The sequence below is a fragment of the Puma concolor genome, chromosome D1 (assembly GCF_028749965.1).
Source record: "Puma concolor isolate L17-30 chromosome D1, mPumCon1.1.hap2, whole genome shotgun sequence".
NCBI classification, from domain to species: Eukaryota; Metazoa; Chordata; class Mammalia; order Carnivora; family Felidae; genus Puma; species Puma concolor.
In genome coordinates, this window is record NC_141676.1 from 13,026,461 (window position 1) to 13,052,378 (window position 25,918).

Below are 25,918 nucleotides of genomic sequence, written 5' to 3' on the forward strand. Positions count from 1 at the left end.
GGATCCCCTGGTCTTGAGGTCTTCGTGGCCAGTCGCTCACATGGCTCCGGAGCTTTGTGGATATCACCACTACCACTCTCAACACGCTGTATTAAGTTCACATCAGTATTGACTGGCCTTTGCTTCACCTCATTAACCCACACCTCCCCCTCTATTTCACAGATGAGGAAACTGAGGCCCAGGGAGGTGGGGAGATTTACCAGGAATCAGTAAGTGTCTGGAAGCATCCTATTCCCAGGTCTTCTGAAATAATAATAGCAATAGCAGTAACAACAATCAACACTTGTTGCACGTACCCCACGCTGAGCGCCGGGCTCAGCATTTGACCTGCATCATAACCCTTAACTCCGTCGTCCTTCACCGCCCCCCCCGCCCCCCCTTATCCTAATTTACAAAGAAGGAAACCGAGGCTCAGGGAGTTTAAACAACTTGCCCAAGTTAAGCCAGGCCAGTCACTTTCCAAGTCCAGATGCAGACCTCCAGCTGACTAACTCTAAGGAAACCCATGTCATTCTGCTTCTCAGAAAACACTACTCCCAACTGCACAGTTCAAAACCCCACCCAAGCCGGCCCTGCATCGGGGCCAGTCGGCTCCAGCTGAGTCGTTCTCTGTTTTGACCAAGGATACAGAGGGAGCTGCCCAATTCGTCTGGGGGGCCCGAGGGAGAGGGCGGGGGTGGGGGTGGGAATTCTTTGTGCTGGGGCGTGTGCTGCGGGGGAGTATCTGGGGACTAGAGGGCGAGTCACGTGCGCGTGAAACTAGACCTAGGGGGAGGGGAAGGGAAGGGAGCCCCCGCCCCCACCTCGGGGCGCAGCCCGGGACGGGTGTAAATACAAGTATTAACTCCGTGGATCCGCTCCGCCTATGCCCCGTCTCGCGGATCGGGGGTGCCCGGCGGGTTCCCCGCTCCCCGACTTCTTCCGAGGGGGTTAGAGGAGGCAAGAACACCAGACTGCGGCGCTGAGTCCCCGAGGCGGCCCGGCCCCGGCGCGCAGAGAAGTCCGATAGCCCGTGCGGTTCGCAGCTGGGCCCGCGCGACCACGGCCGCAGAGCGTGGACGCGCCGCGAAGGCGCTGCGCTCCCGGAGGCGTCCGCAGCCGCGGGAGGCGCGCTTCCCCCCACCAGAGGTGAGCGGCGGGTGTGGTTAGGGGGTCCCCGGCTGCGGGTCCGCCGAGAGCCCCACGGGCCGTCTCCCACCGACACTCCCAGGCTCCCCAAGAAAAAACCCGCTCCCTCCCCCGAGCCCGTGGGGTCCCGCGGCTCGCTGTCGCGTCTCTCCAAGCGCGTCCCTCCCTCCCTTTCCTCCGGCCCCTCGGGTACTCCTCTTCCTCTCGGCCCCCTCGGCTGCACTTCCTCAGTTTGGAGCAACACTCTTGTCGGAGTTTGAACCGACCTGCGGGCGCGCCGGAACCCAGAGCCCCATTTCACAGATGAGGGTACTGAGGCCCCGGCAGCCGCGGCTGGTGCCTTCCGCCCCTCCCTCGCGCCCTTCCCCCCTTTGCCCTTCCCCGTCCCTCTCCTCTCCGCGGCATCCGTCTCCCCCCTGCCGCTCCCCACCCCCGCGCCGCCCGTGTCCCGTCTCCTCCCACGGTGGTGGCGGCGGCCGCGGCGGGGGGAGCTCGGGCTCCTTCCCTCCCTCTGGTAAACACACCCGCCCGCCGCCCGCCCGCGGGGAGCTCGGCCCTTATAAAGTCAGCGGCCGCGGGACTTCCTGCCGGAGCGCGAGCACCCTTCCCCGACCCGAGAGCGCGGGCTGGCTCGGATGCGCGCCGCGTGGTGGCCCGCGCCCTGCCGAGTGAGTGAGGGGCGCCGGGGCCGCCGGAGGGCCCGCCCCGGGTCTCCTTCCACGTGGCAGCTGTCTGCCTGGATCGAGGGACGGCGGGGACACCGGGCGCCTGGTGCGGAGAGGCGGAGGGCGGAGGGCCAGCGGGGGCCGGGCCCCAGAGGAGAGGAGTGGTCTTACTGGGGCAGCAGGAATGGGGGGGGGGGGTGTCTCAGGCTAGTCCCAGACTTCCCCTTCCTCCTCCTGCTTGCTTCTGGGGGTCCTTCCTGGCGCGGGCGGCCGGATGCTGGCCAGCGGTGGCTTCAGAGCGCGCCCTGCCCCTTGCTGACTTTTGGGGACTTGGGGAGGTGCGGGTTTGGGCCCGGGGAGCCGGGCTCTGCGCGTTCTGGCCTGGCTGGAAGAGCCCGGCAGCGCGCCAGGAATCTGTTGCGCTCAGACAGGACCTTCCTTGTTTCCGATAGTGGCCCGGCGGGAGCGCAGCGCCGCGTGAGCCCCTGGCACTGCCAGTGCGCCCAGAGCCAGGTCGGCGGCACCCGCCTTGAAGCCCAGGGCCCTGGGACCTTCGCGGGCAGGCTCGAGGGGTCTCAGGAGCCACCGGGATGCGAGACCCTTCCCCGGGGCCGCCGGGGGTCCGTTTGCTCAGCGCGGTGTTCCTGTGCAGGCTCGCGGCCAGCATGGCCCCCACGCTGCAGCAGGCGTACCGGAGGCGCTGGTGGATGGCGTGCACCGCGATGCTGGAGAACCTCTTCTTCTCTGCCGTGCTCCTCGGTTGGGGCTCCCTGCTGATCATGCTCCAGAAGGAGGGCTTCTACTCCATCCTGTGCTCAGGTACGCCCGAGGAAGGGCACGTCGGGCTGGGGCAGGGGCAGCAGAAGGGGAAGGTGGAAGCCGGGAAAGAACGCGAGGCTGAGCGGACGGGACGCGGGGCTGCCTAAGACAAGCACTGCGCAGGCGTTGGGACAGCCCCACTTCTTGACCAATTCAAACTTCTTCTAGAGAGTGGGTGGGTTTTGCCCCCTCTACCTCGTGTATCTAATCTAGGCTTCGCTGAATGCCAGGTATCGTGCTGGGCATTCAGACCCTTTGGCAGCTTCAGGTCTAGATCAAGATGGAGACCCCTAGAAGGAGAACAGGCACCCAGCTGGGTGAGGCATGTTTTACCAGGACTCCTATAAGGCTAAGTAAGACAAAGGAGAGTCTACAAAGTGCACTTGAATGTTAAACAGGCCGGTGCCGCTCCTTTTCCAAGACTTTGAGCCCGGGGTCTTCAAATCACCATCTGCACAAAGTCTAGAAGCCTCATTTCCTCCAGGCCAGGCACTGTGGAGGGACCCTGCTTTCCATTTCAATTCCTTTGGCTTCCCTTGTGTTGTCTAATGAGGAAGTAGGAATCCTAACGCTCCTGAGGGGAGGGGAGGAGTCCAGGTCCCCTCTGAATTGTTTTCCCTGGCAACTGGAGAGGACCTGCCCTTTGTCATGTAATGGTCTTGATTCCTGCCCTGCTCCTTCCGGCCTTCTCCACCTGTTTGTTTTTTAAATCAACTTTATTGAAAATTAATTTACATCCCATTAAAACAATTTTTTTCTAAAAATTTTTTTTTTCTAACGTTTTATTTTATCTTTTGAGAGAGAGAGACAGAGCAAGAGCAGGGGAGGGGCAGAGAGAGAGGGAGACACAGAATCTGAAGCAGGCTCCAGGCTGTGAGCTGTCAGCACAGAGCCCGATGTGGAACTTGAACCCATGAACTCGAGATCGTGACCTGAGCCGAAGTCGGCCGCTCAACCGACTGAACCGCCCAGGCGCCCCTACGTCACACATTTTGATCAGGCTTGACAAATGTATACCCCGGGAACCATCACCACCATAATCGGTATTTAGAATATTTCCATCACCCCCAGACTCCTGCTTCCCTTTTGTTTCCCACCCCTCTACCCGTGCTTTTTAAAAATACATGTGAGAGCTTTATTAAGATATGTCACATACCTTATGATTCACCCATTTAAAGTATACAATTCAATAAGTTGTGCAACTGTCAACATAATCAATTTTAGAACATTTCCTTTACCCCAAAAAGTAACCCTGTACCCATTAGCAGAATCCTAGGTTTATGTGGGACAAAAATAGATTTTTTTTTTTTTTTTTTTTTTTGAAAAGCACTTGTTACCTTTTAGTAGACCTCCCTCCATGGGGCTTCAAGCTGCCAGGACACAGCCATTCCTACCCCTTGATCTTCTCTTCAGCTCTTCTGTTGAAGAATTTGGCCTTCACAATGACAGGCTGCTTGGGGGAGCCCTCTCCTGTCCAATACTTTGTAATAGCCTGATGGTACCACATCACTGATAGGAGCTGTTCTGTATATTTTAAATAAATGGTGTCTTCTAATATGTGGGCTTTCGTTATAGGCTTTTTTCACTTAGCATGATGTTTTCAGGGTTGTAGTGTAATAGGTCGACTTATAAGATATCAGAAAGCTTACTGTGTATAAGTTGGGCTTAAACTCACCTTTCATGAATAATTGAGATAAAAGCTTATGCAGTTCCCTATTAGGGTTATCGGAAATTACTAACCACCCTATCTCGCTTCCGTAACTTCACCTGCTTGCTAAGTAGATAACTTAGGTTGCAAAATGCTCCCCACCCCTTCTACCAAGATCTGGCCTAGGCAAGACCAACATGTAGAAAGTCATGAACTCACTGCCCCACGGTATCTTAGGTGTCTAACTATGATTGGTGATTTTAAACCCTCTTAGAACAAAGAACTTTAAATTGATAGGTTCCCGCCAAAACTAACGGTCTGTGTGTCACAATATAATTGGCTACCGTGAAATGCTGTCAATTGTAATTGGTTAACTAAATAATGACGTACTCTGACTTGCTAAAATCCATGTAAGCTCACTGCTACCTTTGTGCGGGGCCATTCTCTGCACTTTTCTCCTTAAGATCAGGAGAGCAGGTTTGGCCCGGCCGTGAATAAAATCTTGCCTCGCTTCTATTCGGCGTCTGGTGTTTCATTTGGAGGTCCCACCGAGATTCTATGACCACCCGAAATTCGGAGGCTGAAGCGGAACAGCTAGGGGAGAGCTCCCGAGAGACGTTCCTCGGCCCCGGCCTTCCGTTCTCAGACCTGGCTTAAGCAAGGTACGCGAGGCGGCACCTATTTTCGATTTTCTGTTCTCTGTTTTCTGTTACCGGACAGATCTGATTCTAGGAGGGAAGGCTGGATGCGGCTTAACTTCCCCCTAGCTGGTATGTGGTGGAGACGTCCCCAGCACCATCTGGGTCTCCAGACCCTCTGGGTCTTCGGACCCTCTGGGTCGGGCTTGATCACCCCAACCATTTGTTCTACGTTCAGTGCTCTGTGTGCCCTGTTAAACGTTTCCTGTTAACCTATCATTATCTCTGGTGTGACCCACTGTTTAACCTCCGCCATGGGTCAGTCTTTGTCCAAGCCTTGCCCGCCCCCCCCCCCCCCCCCCCCCCGCCGCCTTAAATGGATCCTAAATAACTTCTCTGGTTTCAGAAAAAGAGGAAAGAACTATGGCTTTAACCTAAAGCCATCGTGGCTGCGGACATATTGCCAACTGGACTGGCCAACATTCTCTGGGGTTGACTGGCCCCCTGCAGAGGGCTCCTATAATCTTAACCTTGCTTATGCTGTCCGCAGGATTTGTCATGATGTTCATCCCAACCAGGAGCCATATGTTGTGACTTGGGTCGACCTAGAAGACCCATCTTCCTGGCTGAGAGAGTGCCAGAAACAGGGCCAAAAGCTCTCATCTGGCATCTCCCTTTCCCACTCCCCTTCCTCTTCTCCTCCAAACTCCAAACCCTTGCTTCCCATCACTCAGCCTTCAAAGAGGCTTTACCCAGTGCTTCAGGAGATAACCCGAAGGAAGGGACTTGTTATCCGATCCTCAGAGACCACCTCCTTCTCCCCAGACTCCACTAGCTCCCCAGGAACCCAAAGCCGCAGGAGACCCTTTGACTAGTCCCCCACATACCAGATCAGGAGCCCTCTGTAGAGGAGAACACCAGTCCTCTGATGCCCCAGTTCCCATCCTTCCTCTTAGGCAAACGGCTCTGGCTCCCGGTCCAGACGGCGGTCAACACGCCCGATGGTTGTCTACACTCCTTTCTCCACCACGGACCTCTACAACTGGAAAACTCAGTTTTCTCTGAAAACCCCCAGGGCCTAATTGACTTATTGAGCTCTATTTTCACCACCCACTTACCTACTTGGGAAGATTGTCACCAACTCTTGCAGGTCTTAACTGACTTCAAGGAAAGGGCCCGAGTGCCCCGGGAAGCCACGAGAGCAGTCCTTGGCCCAGATGGAATGCCTACCACAGATCTTCACAGAATAGAGCACGTTTTCCATTCCGCGCCGCCCCAGTGGGACCCTAACGCGGGTAACGGTAGGGAGCGTCTACTCCAGTATCGCCAGATTCTGTTACAGGGGCTTCGTGCAGTGGCACGAAAGCCCACCGATCTGACAAAAATTCATGACACGGTCCAGGGACCGAATGAATGTCCTAGAAAGGCTTTACCAGGCTTACCACTTATACTCTCCTATTGACCCCGAGGCAATAGAGAACCAAAAAACCATTAACATGGCTTTCGTTTCTCAGTCGGCCCCAGACCTCCATAAAAAGCTCCAAAAATTAGAAGGATTCGAAGGAAAGCTAATTTCAGAGTTGGTAGAAATAGCCCAGCAAGTTTTTCAGAGCAGGGACAGCTCTGCCGTTATGCAAGGGAAGGAAATAGGGAAAGTCCTCGTAGCGCCTGGGGAAAACCCCCGGGCAACAGCAAAGGACAGGGAAGGCCTCAACCCCGAGGCCAGAAAAGACCCTGAGCAACATTGGAAAAAAAATCCATGTGCTTATCGTAAGAAAGAAGGACATTGGAAAGATGAATGCCCCAACAAAAAGCCTCCCATCCTGGTCGCCCAGGAACAATGACACCACCACAGCTCCCCTCTTTCCCTGAATCCCCAGGAGCCTGTGGTTACCCTCAACATAGAAGGGAAAGAAACCAGATTCCTGGTTGACACTGGGTCTTAAAGAACCCTTAGGACCTGTGATTAAAGAAAAGGTATACATTCCGGGAGCCACAGGACAAGCGCAAGGCTACCTGCAGACTCGTGCCCGAATCACTGACCTAGCTGAAGGGACTATTACTCATTCCTTTGTGCTCATACCTGATTGCCCATATTCCCTTCTGGGGAGAGATCTGTTGCACAAGCTTAAAGCCCAAATTTCCTTTACCGGAAATTCTATAGACTTGAACCTACCGCCACCTGCCATTCTAGTTACCTGCCCTATATCAGAGGAATATCTACTCTTAGAAAAACCAGAGCGGAAAGCGTCTCCATTAATAGAAAAGTGGAAAGAGACAATTCCTACAGTTTGGGCTGAAACTAACCCCCCTGGACTAGCCATTCAACAAGCACCGCTAGTAATCCAGCTAGCTGCCACAGCCACCCCAGTCCGGGTGAGGCAATATCCCATCAGCCAGCAAGCGAGGGAGGGAATTGCCAAACACATCAACCGCTTGCGAGAAGCTGGGATCCTAATGCCATGCCGTTCTGCCATGCCATACTCCCTTGCTTCCTGTCCCAAAACCTGGGACTTCAGAATATAGGCCGGTACAAGACCTCAGAGAAGTTAACAAAAGGGTGGAGACAATTCATCCTACAGTCCCCAACCCCTACACTCTCCTGAGTGAACTCTCACCAAATTACTGCCTTTACTCTGTCCTGGACTGAAAGGATGCATTCTTTGCTTTGCCGATTGCAAAGGTCAGTCAGCCTATTTTTGCCTTTGAATGGACAGACCCAGATGGAACTTACAATGGACAGTTAACCTGGACTCGACTGCCCCAAGGGTTTAAAAACTCCCCCCACTCTTTGATGAGGCTCTCTGAAGGGATTTGGTCCCCTACCGGGAGAGCCACCCAGATGTTGCACTGTTGCAATATGTAGATGACTTGCTCCTAGCCGCTGACTCCTTAGAGAACTGCACAAAGGCTACAGAGGACCTGCTAAGGGAATTAGATGTTCTGGGATATAAAGTTTCCACAAAGAAGGTGCAAATTTGCTTGGACTCTGTCATATACTTGGGCTACCAACTGCATGCAGGCAAGCGATTGCTGGGGCCAGAAAGAATCCAAGCTACCCTCAGCATTCCTAAACCCACAACTAAAAGGCAGATTGGGGAGTTCCTAGGAGCTGCTGGGTATTGCCGCCTCTGGATACTGGGTTTCGCTGAAATGGCAAAACCCCTGTACTCCGCCACTGGGGGTGAAGGAACTGAGATGGTCTGGGGAGGACAAGAAGACAGGGCTTTTGAGCAGATCAAGAGCGCCCTCACCCAAGCCCCAGCCCTAGCTTTACCTGGTATTACCAAACCCTTCCAACTATTTGTGCATGAGATCCGGGGAATTGCTAAAGGGGTCCTTACTCAAACTCTGGGCCCCTGGAAACGACCTGTAGCCTACTTGTCCAAGCGGCTGGACTCTGTTGCCACCGGGTGGCCCAGTTGCCTCAGAGCTGTCGCCGCCACTGGTTAAAGAAGCTTCCAAACTAACGCTTGGGCAAGACCTTCAGATCATAGGACCTCACGCAGTAGCATCCCTGCTGCACTCCCCACCAGACCGATGGATCAATGCACGAATCATCCAGGATCAGATATTGCTACTAGACCCTCCATGCATCACTTTTCTGAAGGCAGAGGCTTTAAATCCAGCCACGTTGCTGCCTGATGACGACTCAGAGGCCCCACGCCATGATTACTTGGAAACTGAGTACTCTGATGGGACTGAGGGGGGGTACTTAAGAGATCAACCTCTGTCAAAGGTGGATTTCGAGCTGTTCTCTGATGGCAGCAGTTTTGTCAAAGATGGGATCAGATACGCAGGTGCAGCTGTAGTCACTCAGGACCAGGTTATCTGGGCCCAAGCCCTTGAGCACGACACTTCTGCCCAAAGAGCAGAGCTGATGGCTCTAGCCCAGGCCCTCAGATGGGCAAAGGGAAAAACGGTGAACATTTTCACGGATAGCAGGTATGCATTCGCCACTGCCCATGTTCATGGAGCTCTACATAAGGAAAGAGGACCGTTAACATCAGGAGGGAAGAAAATTAAAAAAGAAATCCTGGCCCTACTGGAAGGAAGCCTTATGGCTTCCTAAAAAGGTGGCCATTATACACTGCAAGAGCCACCAAAAGGCAGACTCGCCCCGAGCGAAAGGAAACGCCTTTGCTGACGCAACGGCAAAGGCCACAGCAGAAAGAGATGTTCTCCCGATTAAAATTTTGCCTCTGCTGCTTCCACGCTTTCTCCCCACGGAACCGTTTTAGACCAAAGAGGAGCTACGCCTGATAAAAACCTTGAGGGCAGAAAGAGATGACCAGCATTGGTATCACCTCGAGGATGGACGCATCTTCATACCAGAAGCTATAGGACGGACCTGGCTCCCGCAAGTCCACAGCTCCACGCATCTAGGGGCAACCAAGTTGTCTGAACTGGCCCAAAGAGACTATTTTATTCCAAACCTTAATAAAATCGTACAAAGCCTAGGAGACTGATGCAAAGCCTGTGCTGAGACTAACCCATCTCCCAAGTTTAATTTTTCAGGACAGCGACTACGCAGACAGATACCCAGAGAAATATGGGAACTTGACTTCACTGAGATGAAACATGGACCCTGTGGCTATCATTATCTCCTCGTACTAGTGGACACCTTCTCTGGATGGTTAGAGGCTTTCTCCACTAGACAGAGTCAGCTCAGATAGTGGCTAAGAAATTACTTCAATGAATTGGTTCCCCGATTTGGCATCCCTGTTGGTTTGGGGTCAGATAATGGCCCGGCTTTCATAGCCCAGATATCTAAAATGTTGGCCAAAAGCTGACAAATAAATTGGAAATTACATTGTGCCTACCGCCCCCAAAGTCCAGGGCAGGTAGTAAGAATGAATAGAACTCTAAAAGAAACCTTGACTAAATTAATTCCAGAAACTGGCGAAAACTGGGTAGGCCTCCTTCCTTTTGCCCTCCTCAGAGTACGCTGTATACCTTACGTAAGAGGCATTCCCCCCTTTGAAATCCTATTTGGAAGACCACTTCCCTTGCTTCCAAAACTGGGAGATGAACAATGGGCGGAAATCTCAAACCAACATCTCCTTAAGTCCTTGCAGGCTCTACAAAGTACATTTCCAGCCATCCGTAACCTAGTAAAAGAAAGCCGGAAGGAACCGCCCTCTGCAGTCGAACCATCAGACCAAGGACTCGGACCTGGAGATTGGATCTGGATGCAACATCACACCTCCCAAATTGAGAGGCACGCTGGGTTGGGCCCTATCCAATCATCCTGTCCACCCCATCCGCTGTGAAAGTTGCCGGCCGGAGCCACTGGATCCATCGTTCTCAAATTAAAGCAGCACACCCCGACCACATTCCTCTACAGTGGACTGTCAAACGGACCGAAAATCCTTTGAAGGTCCGGCTGGTAAAAGAATCCACTGGGTAATTTTGTTCTTAATAATTTCCTTGGTCGGAGAAACATGTTCTTACCACGCCCCTGTCCAGTACCGTTGGATAGTTAGCAAAACCACTACGGGACCGGTTTTAGCAAATTCTACCTCTTACGCTTCCCCTGCCTTGACCTTTAATCTGTGTCTTCTGTTCCCCATTGAGTGGAAACAACAACCATGATATCAAGGTGCTACCGGAGTTTTGCCTTGCCAGAGAACCCCAGACTGCCCAAGTTTCAAAGGAGTACAGCTTTATGCTTGTCCCTCTGATGGGCCCCCCGGCTGTCAAGGACGAGGCCAGTTTCACTGTGCCTCATGGGGTTGTGGAACCATAGCTGACTGGGTTACTGAAAAGGATCAGTTTATACCGTCTACAAGAGCAGTGTTTCCGACCGAGAGTCAACACCTAGTCACTATCATCATCAAAAATGGTTTAGATCCCTGATGGAATACAGGGAAAACATGGGGATTGAGATGATACGTTTCTGGTCTTGATCCCGGCACTGAGTTCACCATTCAGAAGTTTAAAGTTAGAATCACCCCTAGAGCGCCCATTGGGCCCAATCCTGTAATTAACCCTCTCCCTGACCCTGAAAAACTGCCCCCCAGGCCTCTAGCCCAGTCATCAGCTAAGTTTACGGCCCATTCGCCCACCACTGCTGCCCTTGTGTTGACTCCTCCCCGCGCTAGGAACAAACCTGAAGTAAGAGAGACCGATACCTTTAAAGTCTTGTACTATACCTTTAAGTTTTTAAATGCCACCAACCCTAACATCACTTGGGATTGTAGGCTGTGTTTGGATCCTAGGTCCCCTACTACATAGGAATAGGTGCTCCGGTCCCTTTGGGAATGAGAGAAGACCAAGTCAGGAATTTGAGCCATGGCCAGATAGAGGGTCATTGTACCCGGGGGCAGAACCCAAGTCTCACCTTAGGAGATCTAGAAGGAATGGGGACTTGTTTCTATGCTGGAAATTACCAGATGAAACAGTCCAGGTATTTGACTTATTGTAACAACACCATCTACTTGCCAAATACTCATGTGGGGGGTACCCTTTACTTCCTTGTACCGCCCTCTGGGACTTTGTTCGCTTGCTCCTTGGGTTTAACCCCTTGTTTAAACCTCCATCTTATAATCAAGAGGTCTGATTTCTGCATTCTAGTCCACCTCCTACCCCAGGTCTTCTACTTTTCAGGTGAAGGAGGAAGAGAACACCTAGGTTTCATTCCCCAGTCGATTTACGAGGGAACCCATTTCTACTATTCTAGTGCCCCTCTTTGTAGGACTGGGGGTTGCAGGATCCTTTGGCGTAAGTACTGCCGCTTTCATCACAGGGAATCAGAACTTCAAATTACTAAGCAAACACAATGATCAGGATATATCAGAATTAGAAAGGAATATCGGTAAACCATCTGAATCTGTAAACTCTTTAGCTGGGGTGGTACTTCAGAGTCGGAGGGGCTTAGACCTGTTATTTTTATAACAAGGAGGGCTTTTATGGCCCTTGGGGAACAGTGCTGTTTTTATGTCAATAATTCAGCAATCCTCTAGCAGAGCTTGAGTCAGGTCAGACAACGACTAGAGGAAAGAGAAAGACAAAGACAAATTAATCAAAATTGGTATGAGTCTATATTTTCCTGGTCCCCTTGGCTAACAACTCTCCTAAGTGCCCTTGCGGGACCCCCTATCTTTCTCTTTCTAGCTATAACTATAGGACCCTGTTTGATAAAACTACTACTCCAGTTCATAAATCAAAAAATAGGATCTATAAAGCTTATGGTATTACGTAGCCCATATGTCCCACTAGCCCAAATGCCAGAATAAGGTTATTCAAAGGTTTGAATAACTGACGAACAGGAGTGGGGAATGTAATAGGTCGACTTATAAGATATCAGAAAGCTTACTGTATATAAGTTGGGCTTAAACTCACCTTTCATGAATAATTGAGATAAAAGCTTATGCAGTTCCCTATTAGGGTTATCGGAAATTACTAACCACCCTATCTCGCTTCTGTAACTTCGCCTGCTTGCTAAGTAGGTAATTTAGGTTGCAAAATGCTCCCCACCCCTTCTACCAAGATCTGGCCTAGGCAAGACCAACATGTAAAAAGTCACGAACTCACTGCCCCACTGTATCTTAGGTGTCTATGATTGGTCATTTTAAACCCTCTTAGAACAAAGAACTTTAAATTGATGGGTTCCCGCCAAAACTAACGGTCTGTGTGTCACAATGTAATTGGCTACCGTGAAATGCTGTGAATTGTAATTGGTTAACTAAATAATGACGTACTCTGACTTGCTAAAATCCATGTAAGCTCACTGCTACCTTTGTGCGGGGCCATTCTCTGCACTTTTCTCCTTAAGATCAGGAGATCAGGTTTGGCCCAGCCGTGAATAAAATCTTGCCTCGCTTCTATTCCGCATCTGGTGTTTCAGTAGCAGGTGTCAGGACTTGGTGTCTTCCCATTGCTGAGTAAGACTCCACGGTATGGATCTACCACATTGTATTTATGCGTACATCAGTTGATAGGCATTTGTTTCCACTCTGGCTATTATGGATACTCCTGGAATACTTAGGTACAAGTTTTTGTGTGGACATATGCTTTTCTTCCTCTTAGGTATTTACCGAGGAATGGAATTGCTAGGTCATATAGTAACTATGGTTAACACTTTGAGAAAATGCCAGACTGTTTTCCACGGTGGCTGCACCTTTTTTTTTTTTAATGTCTATTTATTTTTGAGAGAGAGAGAGAGAGCGAGAGCGAGAGAGAGAGAGATGGAGAGCAAGTGGGGAAGGGGCAGAGAGAGAGGGAGACACAGAAGCTGAAGCAGACTCTAGGCTCTGAGCTGTCAGCACAGAGCCCGACGCGGGGCTTGAACTCATGAACTGTGAGATCATGACCTGAGCGGAATTCAGATGCTTAGCGGACTGAGCCACCCAGGTGCACTGTGGTTGCCCCATTTTACATTCCCACCAGTGGTGTATGGAGTTCCAGTTTCTCCATATCCTCACCAACACTAATGATTGCTCGTCTTTTTTACTATAGCCATTCTAGTGGATACAAATTCTCTTTTTATGGTTTTGATTTGCAGTTCCCTAATGGCTGATGATGATTAGCATCTTTTCATGTGCTTCTTGGCCCTTGGTATATCTTCTTTGGAAAAATGTCTTTTCAGATGCTTTGGCCATTTTTAAGGTGGGTTATTTGCTTTTTTATTATTGAGTTGTAAGAGTTCTTTATATTCTGGGGCGCCTGGATGGCTCAGCCGGTTAAGCGGCCGACGTCGGCTCAGGTCATGATCTCGCGGTCCGTGAGTTTGAGCCCCGAGTCAGGCTCTGTGCTGACAGCTCAGAGCCTGGAGCCTGCTTCAGATTGTGTGTCTCCCTCTCTCTCTCACCCTCCCCCGTTCATGCTCTGTCTCTGTCTCAAAAAGAAATAAACGTTAAAAAAAAAAAAAAAAAAGAGTTCTTTATATTCTAAGTGCAAGTCCCCTATGAGAGACATGATTTGCAAGATTTTTCTCCTCCCTGTGGGTTGTCTTTTCACTTTCTTCATGGTGTCCTTTGGAGCATGAAAGGTTTTTTAATATTGAGGAAGTCCAGTCTATCTTTTCCTTTGCCATTTGTGTCTTGCTTCATGTTCAAGAAATCATTGCTTAATCTAGGATCACAAAGATTTATGCCTAGGTTTTCTTCTAAGAGTTTTTATACTTACAGCTCTTACATTTAGATCTAGGGTCCCTTTGGGGCGCCTGGGTGGCTCAGTCAGTTAGGCGTCCGACTTTGGCTCAGGTCATGATCTTGCGGTTTGTGAGTTCGAGCCCCGCGTCGGGCTCTGTGCTGACGGCTCAGAGCCTGGAGCCTGCTTCGGATTCTGTGTCTTTGTCTCCCTCTGCCCCTCCCCTTCTCACAGTCTGTCTTTTTCTCAAAAATAAATCAACATGAGATCTTGGGGCCCTTTGTGGGTAATTTCTGTCTGTGGTATGAAGTTTCCACTTGGTGTTTTGAGTTGACCAGAGGCTGAATATGTGTGTGACCCCAGTTGTCTGGGATACCTAGAGGTGACCAAAGTGAACCCTCCTACTTTCTCTGAACTTATTTGTCTGTTGTTGGAAAGCAAGACACAAGGTGTCCCTCCTCCCCCTCAGGTGACTCCAGCCTAAATCTAAATCGTCAGCCATTGGGCTGATGGGGGGAGGGTGCTGTACCCTCTTTGCCTCAGTCACGCTGCCCTATCGAAAGTGCTTACTTTCCGCTTCTTGAAGCCTCATTCATTGTGGACCCAGCCTCCCTCCTCAGGGTTGCAAGAACAATCAAACCAGGAATGTGTGTCCTCACGGTGTGTGGAAAGAACCAGGCAGCATGGCTTCCAATTCTGTGTGTTGCTAGACCTATTTCAGATATTTACTTCACTTTCTTAATGTCTCAGTTATCCCATCTGTAAAATGGGACCAATACTCCTTACCCCCTGGGACCGCTGTGAAAATGAAATGAGAGCAAACACGTGGACTACAGGTGGGGGTCATAATTATGTGCCGGACCCAGCTTTGCTGTCATTTGCTGTGTGACCTTAAGCCAGTCACCCATCCTCTCTGGATCTCCACTTCTAAGTCTGTAAAACGGAGTGGATCCCCCTCGTCCTCCTTGCCACAGAGCAACGATGTGAGCACCAAATGCTGTCATTTAACAAATGTGGAGTTCATGGTCAAGGTGTTCACTAGGGTCGGCTTTGGGCTCCCTGGCCACACCCTCTGTCTTCTCAGTGTTTTTTGTTCTCTCTGGAGGGACACCCTGGGGTGAGTGGTTGAACCACCTGTAGGGGTGTCACGGTTGAAGAGGGCTCTGTTATTCAGAATTTAGACAGGGGCAAATCAACTTAACACATAACTACTCTTTATCCAGCAAAAGTGCCCAAACAATAAAACAATGGCTAAAGCTCATCAAGCCTTTGCTGTTTGCTAGATAGATCTTCAGTCCTCCTAGCAGGTCTGTGATATAGGTATGACTATTAACCATGTTTTGTAGAAGAGACAGCTGACGCTCAGAGAAATTAAGCCACTTGCCTGAGGTCACACAGCTAATGAGCAGAGCAAGGATTCAACCCCAGATCTGACTCCAGGACCTGTCTCCTAGTCCTCGTAGGAACAGTGTAGCCACTTCCAACCTCCTTCAGCTTAGAGTTATCCTGGAGCAGTCCTGCCATAGGCAGGACAACCAGCTAGAGCCCAATCCCACAGATGTTTTGGTGAACCTGACTGTCAGCTGCAGGAAAGTGAAACCTCAGGCCTTGAGGAGGGGCTGCCCATCCCTAGAGACTCAGAGAATGGGATCATTTTGTGAGTGTGTGTGTGCACGCGCGCGGCAATCCTCGGAGCCAGCCAGCCTCTCGAGGTTGCAGCCGACCACCATCCCATTTCACAGATGGGATAACAGAGTCTCAGAGTTTCAGCAGCACGGCTAGTGAAGCCGGGGTTTGAATGTGCTCTGTGTGTGGCTCCAGGAGTGAATGTTTGCCCGTGGTCCTGCTTTCCAGGGCTTCACAGATCTTGTCACTTGTAGTTCACCCTCATGATTTTACCTTTCCTCTGTCCTAGGAACTATTGACTTAATGCTTCCTTTTACATCAACCCACTTAAAAAAATTGGCCTGAGTTTAAAGCGTAATATCCTCGGAATGTTGGGTTTGATTGTACTTACACATACATCATACCTATGTGTCTAATACACACACACACGCACACATACATGTCTCCAACATACATACATATATGTGCGTGTTTTTCCAGTACATTCGCATATGTATGTATATGTGTATGTTTCAGATACACATTGAAATGACTAATAACTGTGAAACATCAAACTCCATTCCCTGCATCTCCTAACTCATCCGGAGTGCCCCAGTTATGCATACCACAATTAGGGAAACATGGTTTTTTTCTAAGGCTTCAGCTCTATCAGTAACTCAGTACATTTTCCCTGTCCCACTCCGTCACATTACTTGCCTATAAAAGCGGGCAGTTGGATTTCAAAGACCTCTTCTGTTGTAATTGGCGTGGATAGAGTTCTAAGTGCATGTTGGGCTGGCTTTATCCAAGGAGTCCGGCTTTATCCAACCACGCAGAGTGGTGGGGCCTCAGGAGCCAGCTCGTGTTGGTCAAACTCATAAGAGGCTGATGGATAAACCAGACCAACAGATGCGTTGACTGACTTTGAGCTGCTAGCAGGCCCCTGGGCTGTGTCGCTCCATGAGTGGAGGAACACGTCTCCTCGCCAGCACCAGCACAGGCACGGGAAGCGTCCTGAGCCGCCGTGTTCAGGACAGAGGGGCCTGGGGTGGACGGAATCGGGCTGGCCCTTGGAGACGGTCTTGAGTTTGAGTGTAAGCCCTCCTGTAAGAAGCTGTATGGCTGTGAATTGCTGTGCTTCTCAGAGCCTCGCCATCTATACGATGGGGGTCATTGGACTCACTTGGTAGGGAGGCTGTGCGGATGGAAACAGATACCGTATGAAAAAGCCTGGCACAAAGTAGGTGTTAACTAATCAAGAGCTAGTAGGACTTGTGTGAGGGAAGGTGCCGTTTGATGATGAAAGACTGAGGGGTAGAATCAGTGTCTAATTCAGGGGCTGCAAACTCAGATGCCAACTGGGCCAGGCAGTTCACAATAATCAATTAATAATAATAATAATAAGGTAAGGCAGGTGTAAGGTGGCAAATGTCTGGGGGGTAAAAGAGAGGTGATGACTTGGGTGGCTTAAAGGGGGCAAGACCTGGCAGAAAGGGGTGACCTCCACTCAGCTCCAGCAATGGCCAGATTTTCCGACTTCTTAAAGAGAAGCCAGATTTTTATGGGATAACTCCTTTTTTTAATGTTTATTTCTTTTGAGAGAGAGAGAAAGCATGAGAGCACATGAGTGGGGAGGGGCAGAGAGAGCGGGAGAGAGAATCCCAAGCAGGCTCTGCACTGTCAGCACAGAGCCCAACGTGGGGCTTGAACTCACGAACCACAAGATCATGACCTGAGCCGAAATCAAGAGTTTGATTATCAGTTGGTTAACTGAGCCACCCAGGTGCCGCGTTTATGGGATAACTTCCGATTTTGAACCGCACCCAATTAAAATTTGCACGCCAAGCAAAACACAGGTGCAGGCCACTGCCAGTCGCCTGTTTGCAGCCTGTGGCCTAAATGATCTTTGCATTCCTTCCCGCTTTGCCCACTGTCCCAACACAGTGCCTGGCACACAGCAGATAACTGGTGCAGGCAGACCTGGTGGAGAACTGAACCGTGCTGGTGACAATCACTGAATGATGGGGCTAGCCTGAACCCTACAGGCTTCTTCCACGGGCCTGGCCACCCTCCCCAGCTTCCCTGGCAGCTCCCCATCGCCCAAGGTGTTTCCTGCCCTGGTTGGCCAGCACTCAGGATCTGAGACTTCTTCCTCGTGTTCTTCCTTATGTTAACACACAGGTCACGTCACCCCTCTGCTGCCTGCGTGTGCTCCTGATATCTGAAGTCAGGAGTCATTGTCACCATGGAGGGTGGGTGCTTCCTCTCCTAGCACTCAGGCACCGGCACATCCTCCTGTTTTGTTCTCTTCATCGCACCTGTCACTTTTCACTTTTCTTTTTTTAACGGAAGCACTGCCCAATGTGGGGTTTGAACTCATGAGCCTGAGATCAAAAGTCTTGACTCTTTTTTTTTTTTTAACATTTATTTATTTTTGAGAGAGAACGAGAGTGCAGGGGAGTTGCAGAAAGAGAGAGAGAGAGAGAGAGAGGCAGACACAGACTCTGCATGGACATCAGAGAGCCCGATGTGGGGCTTGAACTCATGAACCATGAGATCATGACCTGAGCTGAAGTTGGAAGCTTAACCAGCTGAGCCATCTCGGCGCCTCCCCCCCCCCCCCCCCCCACGGAATCTTCTAAGGAACTTATGGCTTAGGCATCTTCTGCTCCCTTTTACAGGCTAAGGGCCTGTGGCTCAGAGAGAGGGAGTTACTTGTCCAAGGTTGCCCAGTTGGTACGGGTGGTGGCAATTTCGACCCTGGTCTGTCTGCCTCTGGTGCGCCCTGAGTGTGCCCTTGGCAGTGATGCTTAGGTAACAGAGAGGGGGCAGGGGAGCAACCACCTCGTGATTCAGTGAGCACTGAGTGAAGTGAATCACCCTCCTTCCCTCACCATTAACCATTTTTATTAACTTGTCACGACTCCAAGTGGGCAGTTTACCTTGAGGACGAGTCCTCACCGGAGTAGATGTGACTCTAGGCCACCCTCAAAGTCGCCTGGTTGGCAGTGAGCCCTAAGCGTGGGACTTGAGCTCAGGTCCCCGGACCCCGGGCCTTTGTCTCCCGTGCCTGGCTGCTCCCGGCTGTCACGTGCTGAGCCCTCCCTTGCCTCCCCAGCTGAGAACGCCACCAACACCACCCAGGATGAGCAGCGGGAGTGGCTGAGCTGTGACCACCAGGAAGAGATGCTCAACCTGGGCTTCACCATCGGCTCCTTCGTGCTCAGCGCCACGACCCTGCCGCTGGGGATCCTCATGGACCGCTTTGGCCCCCGGCCCACGCGGCTGGTTGGCAGGTGAGGGGGGGGCAGGAAGGCAAGGCTGGTGCTGCAGGGGGGAGGGGAGGCTCAGGGTGTTCGCGGGCAACCCCTTCTCCTTCCCTGGGTCTCCACAGTGCCAGCTTCGCCGCGTCCTGCGCCCTCATGGCCCTGGCCTCTCGGGACACCAGAGGTGAGTCGTTTGACCTCTCGCCGCCCACAGGAAAAGAATGGGTGGGATGAAGGCAGATCGCCTGCCATCCCGGCTCCTGCCCTTGGCCTCCCACAGCCCCCCAAATGCCCTGACCCATCGCTCTCCCCTTCCCAGTTCTGTCTCCGTTGATATTCCTGGCGCTGTCCCTGAATGGCTTTGGTGGCATCTGCTTAACGTTCTCTTCACTCACGGTGAGTGTGACAGGCCCCGCTTGGCAGGAGGGCACCCTGGCGTGGGGGTGGGAGTAGAGGAGAGTGAGGGGGACAGCGGGTGACGGAGGAGCCAGTGGACCCAGAGCAGAGGCGTGTGCAGGCTGCCGCTGAGGGTGGACGTGAGGCTGTGTCCGTGGGGATGTGATGCCTTGTGGGAGTGTGGGTGTTGGGGGGTGCGTGTGTCCCCAGCACACAATGTCTGCTGGCCTCGGTTCTAGGCGCTGGGGGGACAGCACAAACAGAACTGCCGACTTCCTCACCTTTCTGGAACTTCCGTTCTGGGGTTGGGCGAAGAGGCAGCCTTCTCCAAACAAGTAAACTAATAAATTCTGTCAGTAGTCGGAAGTGCTGGAAAGAAAAGAAAGCTGGGCAGTGTGGCAGATAGTGACACGGTAGGAGCAGCGTGTGCGTGTGTGCATGTGTGTGTGATGCTCTAGATGGGCAAGGGCGTGCACAGGTGAATGTGTTCCTGAGGGTATTAGGTTAAGCCACGTCAAATTGCCGACACTTGACCGTGCTGGACCTACAGAAACAGCTTTTTCCACATGACTCAGCCTCCTGCAAATGTGTGTGGCTTTGTGTGTGTGTTGCTCTAAGTGTGTGTGTTTCTGTATGTGAGTGTAAGGGTTAAAGGCTGATGAGTGTGTGGTGGGGGAGGGGTTCCTGGCTGGGCCAGCCTCAGGGCTGTTTATCTCGGATGAGGGCCACCCTGACCCGTCCTGACCGCCAAACTGGGTGTTTTTGGCTGAATTTCACCTCACCCAGCAGCCGCCTTTAATTCCAGCCCGGGACGTTTCACAACTCTCCAAGGAAGCGGATCCCTTCCTCCCCCACCCCCACCCCCACCCCCGCGAAGCCCCTTCTCCACGCTGTGCAGCTTGGCTGGGGCCCTAGATCCCTTCTCTCCTCTGTGCCCTGTCCCGCGCTGCGCGGTGCGCAACCTCGGACCCTGCCCCTGCCGGCCTAGGCTCTGCGCCCGCCGCCCGCCCGCCAGCCCGCCGCTCCTCCCCCTGCCCCGCAGCCAATAATCTCCAGCCAATGGCAGGGCCCGGCGCCTGCCCCGCCCCCGCCCCGGGCCTCTGCCCTCGCCCGCCAAGACAGACCCGAGCCAGGACCTCCAGTGCTGCCCAGCCCCTCGCCCCCCGTTAGCCCGGCCGGCCTCGCGCCCTCCCCCCCACCCCGGCGCCTCCCTGCTGGGCCGAGACAAGCGCCCCGAGACCCTGGGGCGGGGGTGCCAGGGGTCCGGGCAGCTCTCCCTGGCACTTTCCCTGGTGTCCTTGGCAGCGTGCCTTGCAGATACCAGGTGCCTGGGAAACCTCTACCCCAGCAGGGGTCAGCCTGGTCCCACCCCCTTTTCACAACCGCTTGGAAGTTGGTGGAGGACTCAACTCTCTGCGGGTTTTCTCCTCTGTGGAGAGGGTTGAAGTGTTGCGTGGCATCTAAGGCCTTTCCCAGCTATGGGCTCTGTTGACCTGGGGGGAGGGGGGGATGGTGGGGCCAGAGGGGGATGTACACAAAGGGCAGCATGACTTTGCTTTCTCCTCCCCGGAGGGCCTGGCTCAGGCCAGAGAGCAGAACATATGATCAGTTCTCTACTGGTGGCGATTCTTGGCCTGCTGTGCGCGTCAGAGCCACTTCTCCTGGTCACCTGGCCTGCCCCTGCCCCCTCCTTTACATCCATCCTTCCCTCCCTGGCACCTCCCGTGACTTGTGCCTTTGGGGCCACCCAGGAGGGCTCATTACAGAGCCAGCCATGGTCACAGCCTTGGGGTCCGGGATAGAGCCGGGGTTGCCAGAACAGGGGAGAAAGTCATTAAGGAGCTCTGTGAACTTGAGTACATTTCTTTCCCTCACTGGGCCTCAGTTTTCTTATCTGTCAAATAAGTTGCACTAGATCAGTTTTTCTTAAACACCCATTCCGTGGGTTATTAAGAGGCGTCACAAAATAGAAGGGCTCCACGAACAACTAACTTGGGAAACCCTGGGCTCGAGCGGAATTGACAAAAGTGTTCTTTGAGGGCACTTTTGGGAACCGTTGAGATGCTCAAGTGCATTGGGAGTCTGTGGGAGGGAGGGTGTTAGCCAGTTTCCTGTGATTTTGCCTTTGAGCTTTTCTGTTGCCTCTCCTGAGGCTGGTGTTCCTGGAGCTCACTTTGAGGGCTGAGGGGTGGGATGCATCGAGGCTTAGTCCCATTGACTGGGCCAGGGGTACCCTGGGCAGTGTCAGGGTCCTTCAGCTTACTGGTACTGCTTCCCGCCCTCAGCTGCCCAACATGTTTGGGAACCTACGATCTACGTTCATGGCCCTCATGATCGGCTCCTACGCCTCTTCTGCCATCACATTCCCGGGAATCAAGGTATTGGACCTGCAGTGAGGTCACCTGGGTTTTCTTTTTGCCTAGAGAAACTAGGTGGGGCTGGGTGAGTGGCTGGCATGCCTGGGAACTGTTGTTCCTGCCAGGCAGAGGTCAGTCCCCACCACCGTGGGGCAAGCACTGAAGTGTCATGGGAGGGGCCCAGGCATTGCCGCTGGTCGATGGGTCTCCCTGCTTGCCTCCTTTCCTGTCCTGCCATCCTAGGCCAGGCCTTCGTCCTCTCTTCTGGGCTAGCTCAAGCCTTCCCAGCTGGTCTCCCTGCCTCGGACACCTTTCCCCTCTCTGGTCTGTCCTTCACGTGACTTCCAGATTGATTTTAGTTGGAGGCCTGGCTCACACATCTGCCCTGCTTCACTGACAGAATCAAGTCCCTCCATCCTCTTTACAGACATTCAGTGCCCTTGATCTCTCTTGCCTCAACCACTTTTCCAGTCACATTTCCTTCACCTGCCCTGGAGAGGCTTGTTGCCTTGGTCCAAGGTCATGAAGTTAGTCCATATCAGGCTACAGCCTGAACAAATCAGCCTGGCAGAATTAGAACCAGAAGGCCTGAGTTCTAGCTTGGGGGCAAGCTTGGGGCCTCATGCCTTCCTCTGATATCAAATGATAACAAAGCGTGCTTTCAACTGGGCCATAGGATGCCCTTCAGATTCCACCATGGGCAGTGAAGTTTGTTTAGGAGGCACTTGCTGGGTGCCCCCAAAGGAGTTTGAGAGTGCATGGGTGGGAGTGGCCATCAGTTGTTCAGGTAGCAGCAGGCATGGAGGGTGGGAGGGGTTTGAGGAGGCAGATCTTAACACCCACTCACTTGGAGATGTGGTTCTTTGAAGCTCTGTCCTGTCCCCCAGAGAAGAAGAGAGCCTCAAGGCCCAAGGCTGAGGAGGAGCAGAAATTTTCCCAGGCAGCACTGGAGCTCTGGGCAGGAGCCTGAGGAGGGGGCAGGTGTCAGTCATCCCAGGCAGGGAGGACAAGAGCAGGGACACCATCTCTAGGTACCTGGCTTCCCCAGTGGAGGGCTGACGCATTGGCACAGAATCCCACTCAGTTCCCAGCCCACTTGGGTTGGAAGGCCTTGGGCAGCGCTCTTTGCACACATGCGCACACGCCCACGCTCTCAGTTGTACTCCCTGGGAACACCTGTGAAAGGTGAGATAAGGCTTCTCGGTCGGGTGTGTCTTTCCCTCAGGGAACATGCCAGGAAGGGGCAAGATACACACAGGCCTGGTAAACCTAGAGCATTACTTTTTCCCTTTTGTACATAAAATGCAATGGCATTTTTGTGTGGAAGCCAACATGTGCGTGGAGTCACAGGCAGGCTTGTGTGTCCTTTTCCGATAATAATTGACATTCCAAAGACCTTCAGCACCCGGGGGTGGGTGGGTGGGATTACTTCACGTCTTGTTAGGGGGCTGGGGTGAAAAGGGGAGAGGATGGTGGTCTCCTGGGTCTCTTAACTTCCGGCCTCCACTTCCCATCTGCAAATCAGGTGCAAGGAATGGGGTAGAAGAGACCTTGTCTAGGGTCTCTGAGGCCTGGGCTCTGCCTTGGGCTGGGAGAGGTGAGGCCAGGTGGTCCATGGGCCTGCCCCTCCTTCCACAGCTGATCTATGACGCTGGCGTGTCCTTCATGGTCATCATGTTCACGTGGTCGGGCCTGGCCTGCCTCATCTTTCTGAACTGTGCTCTCAACTGGCCCAGCGAAGCCTTTCCTGCTCCCGAGGAAGTCAACTATACGTGAGTGGCTGTGGAGGGCTGTGTGACGAGGGGGACTCCCCTCCCTGTGGAGGGAGGGGTGGGTGGGGAGTGGGGGGCGGTAATACAATGGACAGAATCAGCTTTGGCCTCTGCTTTCTCATCTGTACAATGGGCGTGATCCTCCCCACCGACAAGCGTTTGAGTAGAAGTGGCACATAACGGGCGGTCAAAACACCGCCACTGTTATTCTTTCTGAGTTTGGAGGACGGGAACAGAGTAGGAGGGATCCCAGCAACAGTGCCATGTGTCATATGGTCCCAGGAGGGGGATACAAAGACTCAAATACCCCACCCTTTGTAGGACAGCCTGAATGCTGACTTTTCTCCACCCCCTATCAGTTCAGTGGGGTCAGGGGAGATGTTCCACAAGGAAGCCTGTCAAAAAGCTGATATTTGAGTGTCTGCTGCGGGCCAGGCCCTGTGCTTAGCAGTCCTACCACCCTCCACAGTCCTGTTAGTGGGTTCTTTTATTAACTCCATTCATAACAAAAGTTCAGGGAACAAAGTGACTTTCCTAAAGTCCAACCATTGAAGGGGGCAAATTAAAGATTGGAACCAGGCTCTCTGACTCCAGAGTCTGAATTCTTTGGTTTTTTGTTTGTTTGTTTGTTTGTTTTTATTAAAAAAGTTTTTTGGGGGTGCCTGGGTGGCTCAGTCAGTTGAGCGTCTGACTTCAGCTCAGGTCATGATCTCACGGCTTGAGTTCGAGCCCCGTATTGGTCTCTGTGCTGACGGCTCAGAGCCTGGAGCCTCTTCAGATTCTGTGTCTTTCTCTCTCTCTCTGCCCCTCCCCCGCTCACACTCTGCCTCTCTGTGTCTCTCAAAAATAAACATTAATAAAAAAAAGTTTTTTTAATGCTTATTTTTGAGAGTGAGAGGGAGGGACGGAGTGGGGGAGGGGCAGGGAGAGAGGGAGACACAGAATCTGAGCTGTCAGCACACAGCTCAACGTGGGGCTCAAACTCAAAAACCGTGAGATCATGACCTGAGCCGAAGTTGAATGCTTAACCAACAGAGCCATCCAGGCGCCCCTCCAGAGTCTGAATTCTTTTTTTTTTTTTTTAATTTTTTAACATTTATTCAATTTTGAGAGACCCAGACAGAGTGCAAGCAAGGGTGGCGCAGAGAGAGGGAGACAGAGAATCCAAAGCAGGCTCCAGGCTCCGAGCTGTCAGCACAAAGCCTGACATGGGGCTCGAACTCACCAACGGTGAGATCGTGACCTCAGCCAAAGTGGAATGCTTAACCAACTGAGCCACCCAGGCTCCCCTCCAGAGTCTGAATTCTTAATGCTGCCTCCATGGCAACAGCCCAAGTGAAAAAGGACTCGCCCACCCTTCACTTACTGGGTGCTAAAGCTGGCCCCTGGCCCAGGCTCCGAGTGACAGATGCGAGCCTGCACTAGGCAGCTTGTCAGTGGGCATGTCAGCCAGCGCCAGGTAAAGGGTTGCGCAGCACCCCTAGGGCAGACTGGGATGGACCCCTTGGGCAGGCTGTCGAGGGTGGGCTCTGCGTGGCTGGTTCCCACATTCCCTGGCCCGGCTGCTGGCAGGAAGAAGATCAAGCTCAGCGGACTGGCCCTTGATCACAAGGTGACAGGTGACCGCTTCTACACCCATGTGACCATTGTGGGCCAGCGGCTGAGCCAGAAGGCCCCCAGCCTGGAGGACGGGGCTGAAGTCTTCATCTCATCCCAGGATGTTCGTGGCATCTCAGAAAGCCCTCCTGAGAGTGAGTGTCTGGTCAAGGGGCCAGCCTTGGGTGACAGGTGGGGTGGGTCCTCATGCTTATTAGTGACCACTCGTTCTCTCCCCTTGTGCTCTATACCCAACACCCCATGATGTAAATAGGTGAGGTTTGATCCCCATTTACAGAATGAGGGGAAATCAGAGCTCAGAGAACTCCACAAGTGCAGACTCGGGGGTACTCTGTTGGATTCCTGCGTGAAGGAGGGGGGGAGGAGCTTCCAGAATGGGGCAGGATCTCCAGGCCTGTGGGACGGTTGGTTTCATCAGGGCTCCCTACAGCCTCTGAGCCCCTTGCATCAGGTGCCGCCAGGTTGAGCCAGCTGCGAGGCCCTCCAGCGCCCGGCTGGCTGGCTCCCCCTGCTGGCTGGAAGAGGATCTGCAGCCACCTGCCTGAGCCGCTTCCCAAGGTGTCAGCTCCCAGAAGATCGGCAGGTGCACCTGCCCTGGAGTCAGGAGGTGGGGAGTCCGGCTCCTCAGTTGCAGGCCGTGTGACTTGGGCAGATCACTTAAGCCTGTTCTGGCTTTCCTTATCTCTGAAACTAGCAGTCATCATGCGCAGTGGAGGGGGAAGTTAGCGGTGAGGCTTAAACGGAGACGTGGATATGGCAGCTCTGTAATAAATGGCACAAGGCTGTGCAGTCGTGAGGGTATGACCCCCCCACCCCCACCCCCGCGGAGGCTCCCGTGGCAGAGTGGTGGCAGCCATGAGCTGAGTCCAGCCGACCTGCAGCTTCCAGCCCTGTGAGCTTGAGCAAGTCACTGG

The 25,918-nt window shown here is 52.7% G+C and overlaps 1 protein-coding gene across 12 annotated transcripts in view; it reads left to right on the forward strand.

Moving 5' to 3' along the window:
• Positions 1–989: 989 nt before the first annotated feature.
• Positions 990–25,918, forward strand: part of SLC43A1 (solute carrier family 43 member 1) — a 32,221-nt gene continuing 7,292 nt past the window's right edge. The window contains exons 1-9 of one of the 12 annotated variants that reach the window (XM_086677374.1): positions 2,484–2,612; positions 4,730–4,922; positions 9,968–10,304; positions 18,715–18,892; positions 18,991–19,046; positions 19,182–19,258; positions 21,544–21,636; positions 23,254–23,387; positions 24,960–25,138. In XM_086677374.1, the coding sequence (XP_086533500.1) occupies positions 18,783–18,892; positions 18,991–19,046; positions 19,182–19,258; positions 21,544–21,636; positions 23,254–23,387; positions 24,960–25,138 (649 nt within the window). In that variant the 5' untranslated portion in view covers positions 2,484–2,612; positions 4,730–4,922; positions 9,968–10,304; positions 18,715–18,782. Of the gene's footprint in view, positions 1,129–1,595; positions 1,900–2,445; positions 2,613–2,652; positions 4,923–5,854; positions 10,305–18,714; positions 18,893–18,990; positions 19,047–19,181; positions 19,259–21,543; positions 21,637–23,253; positions 23,388–24,959; positions 25,139–25,918 lie in introns of those variants that run through there. The other 11 variants (XM_086677379.1, XM_086677378.1, XM_086677375.1 and 8 more) reach the window with 11 other exon arrangements.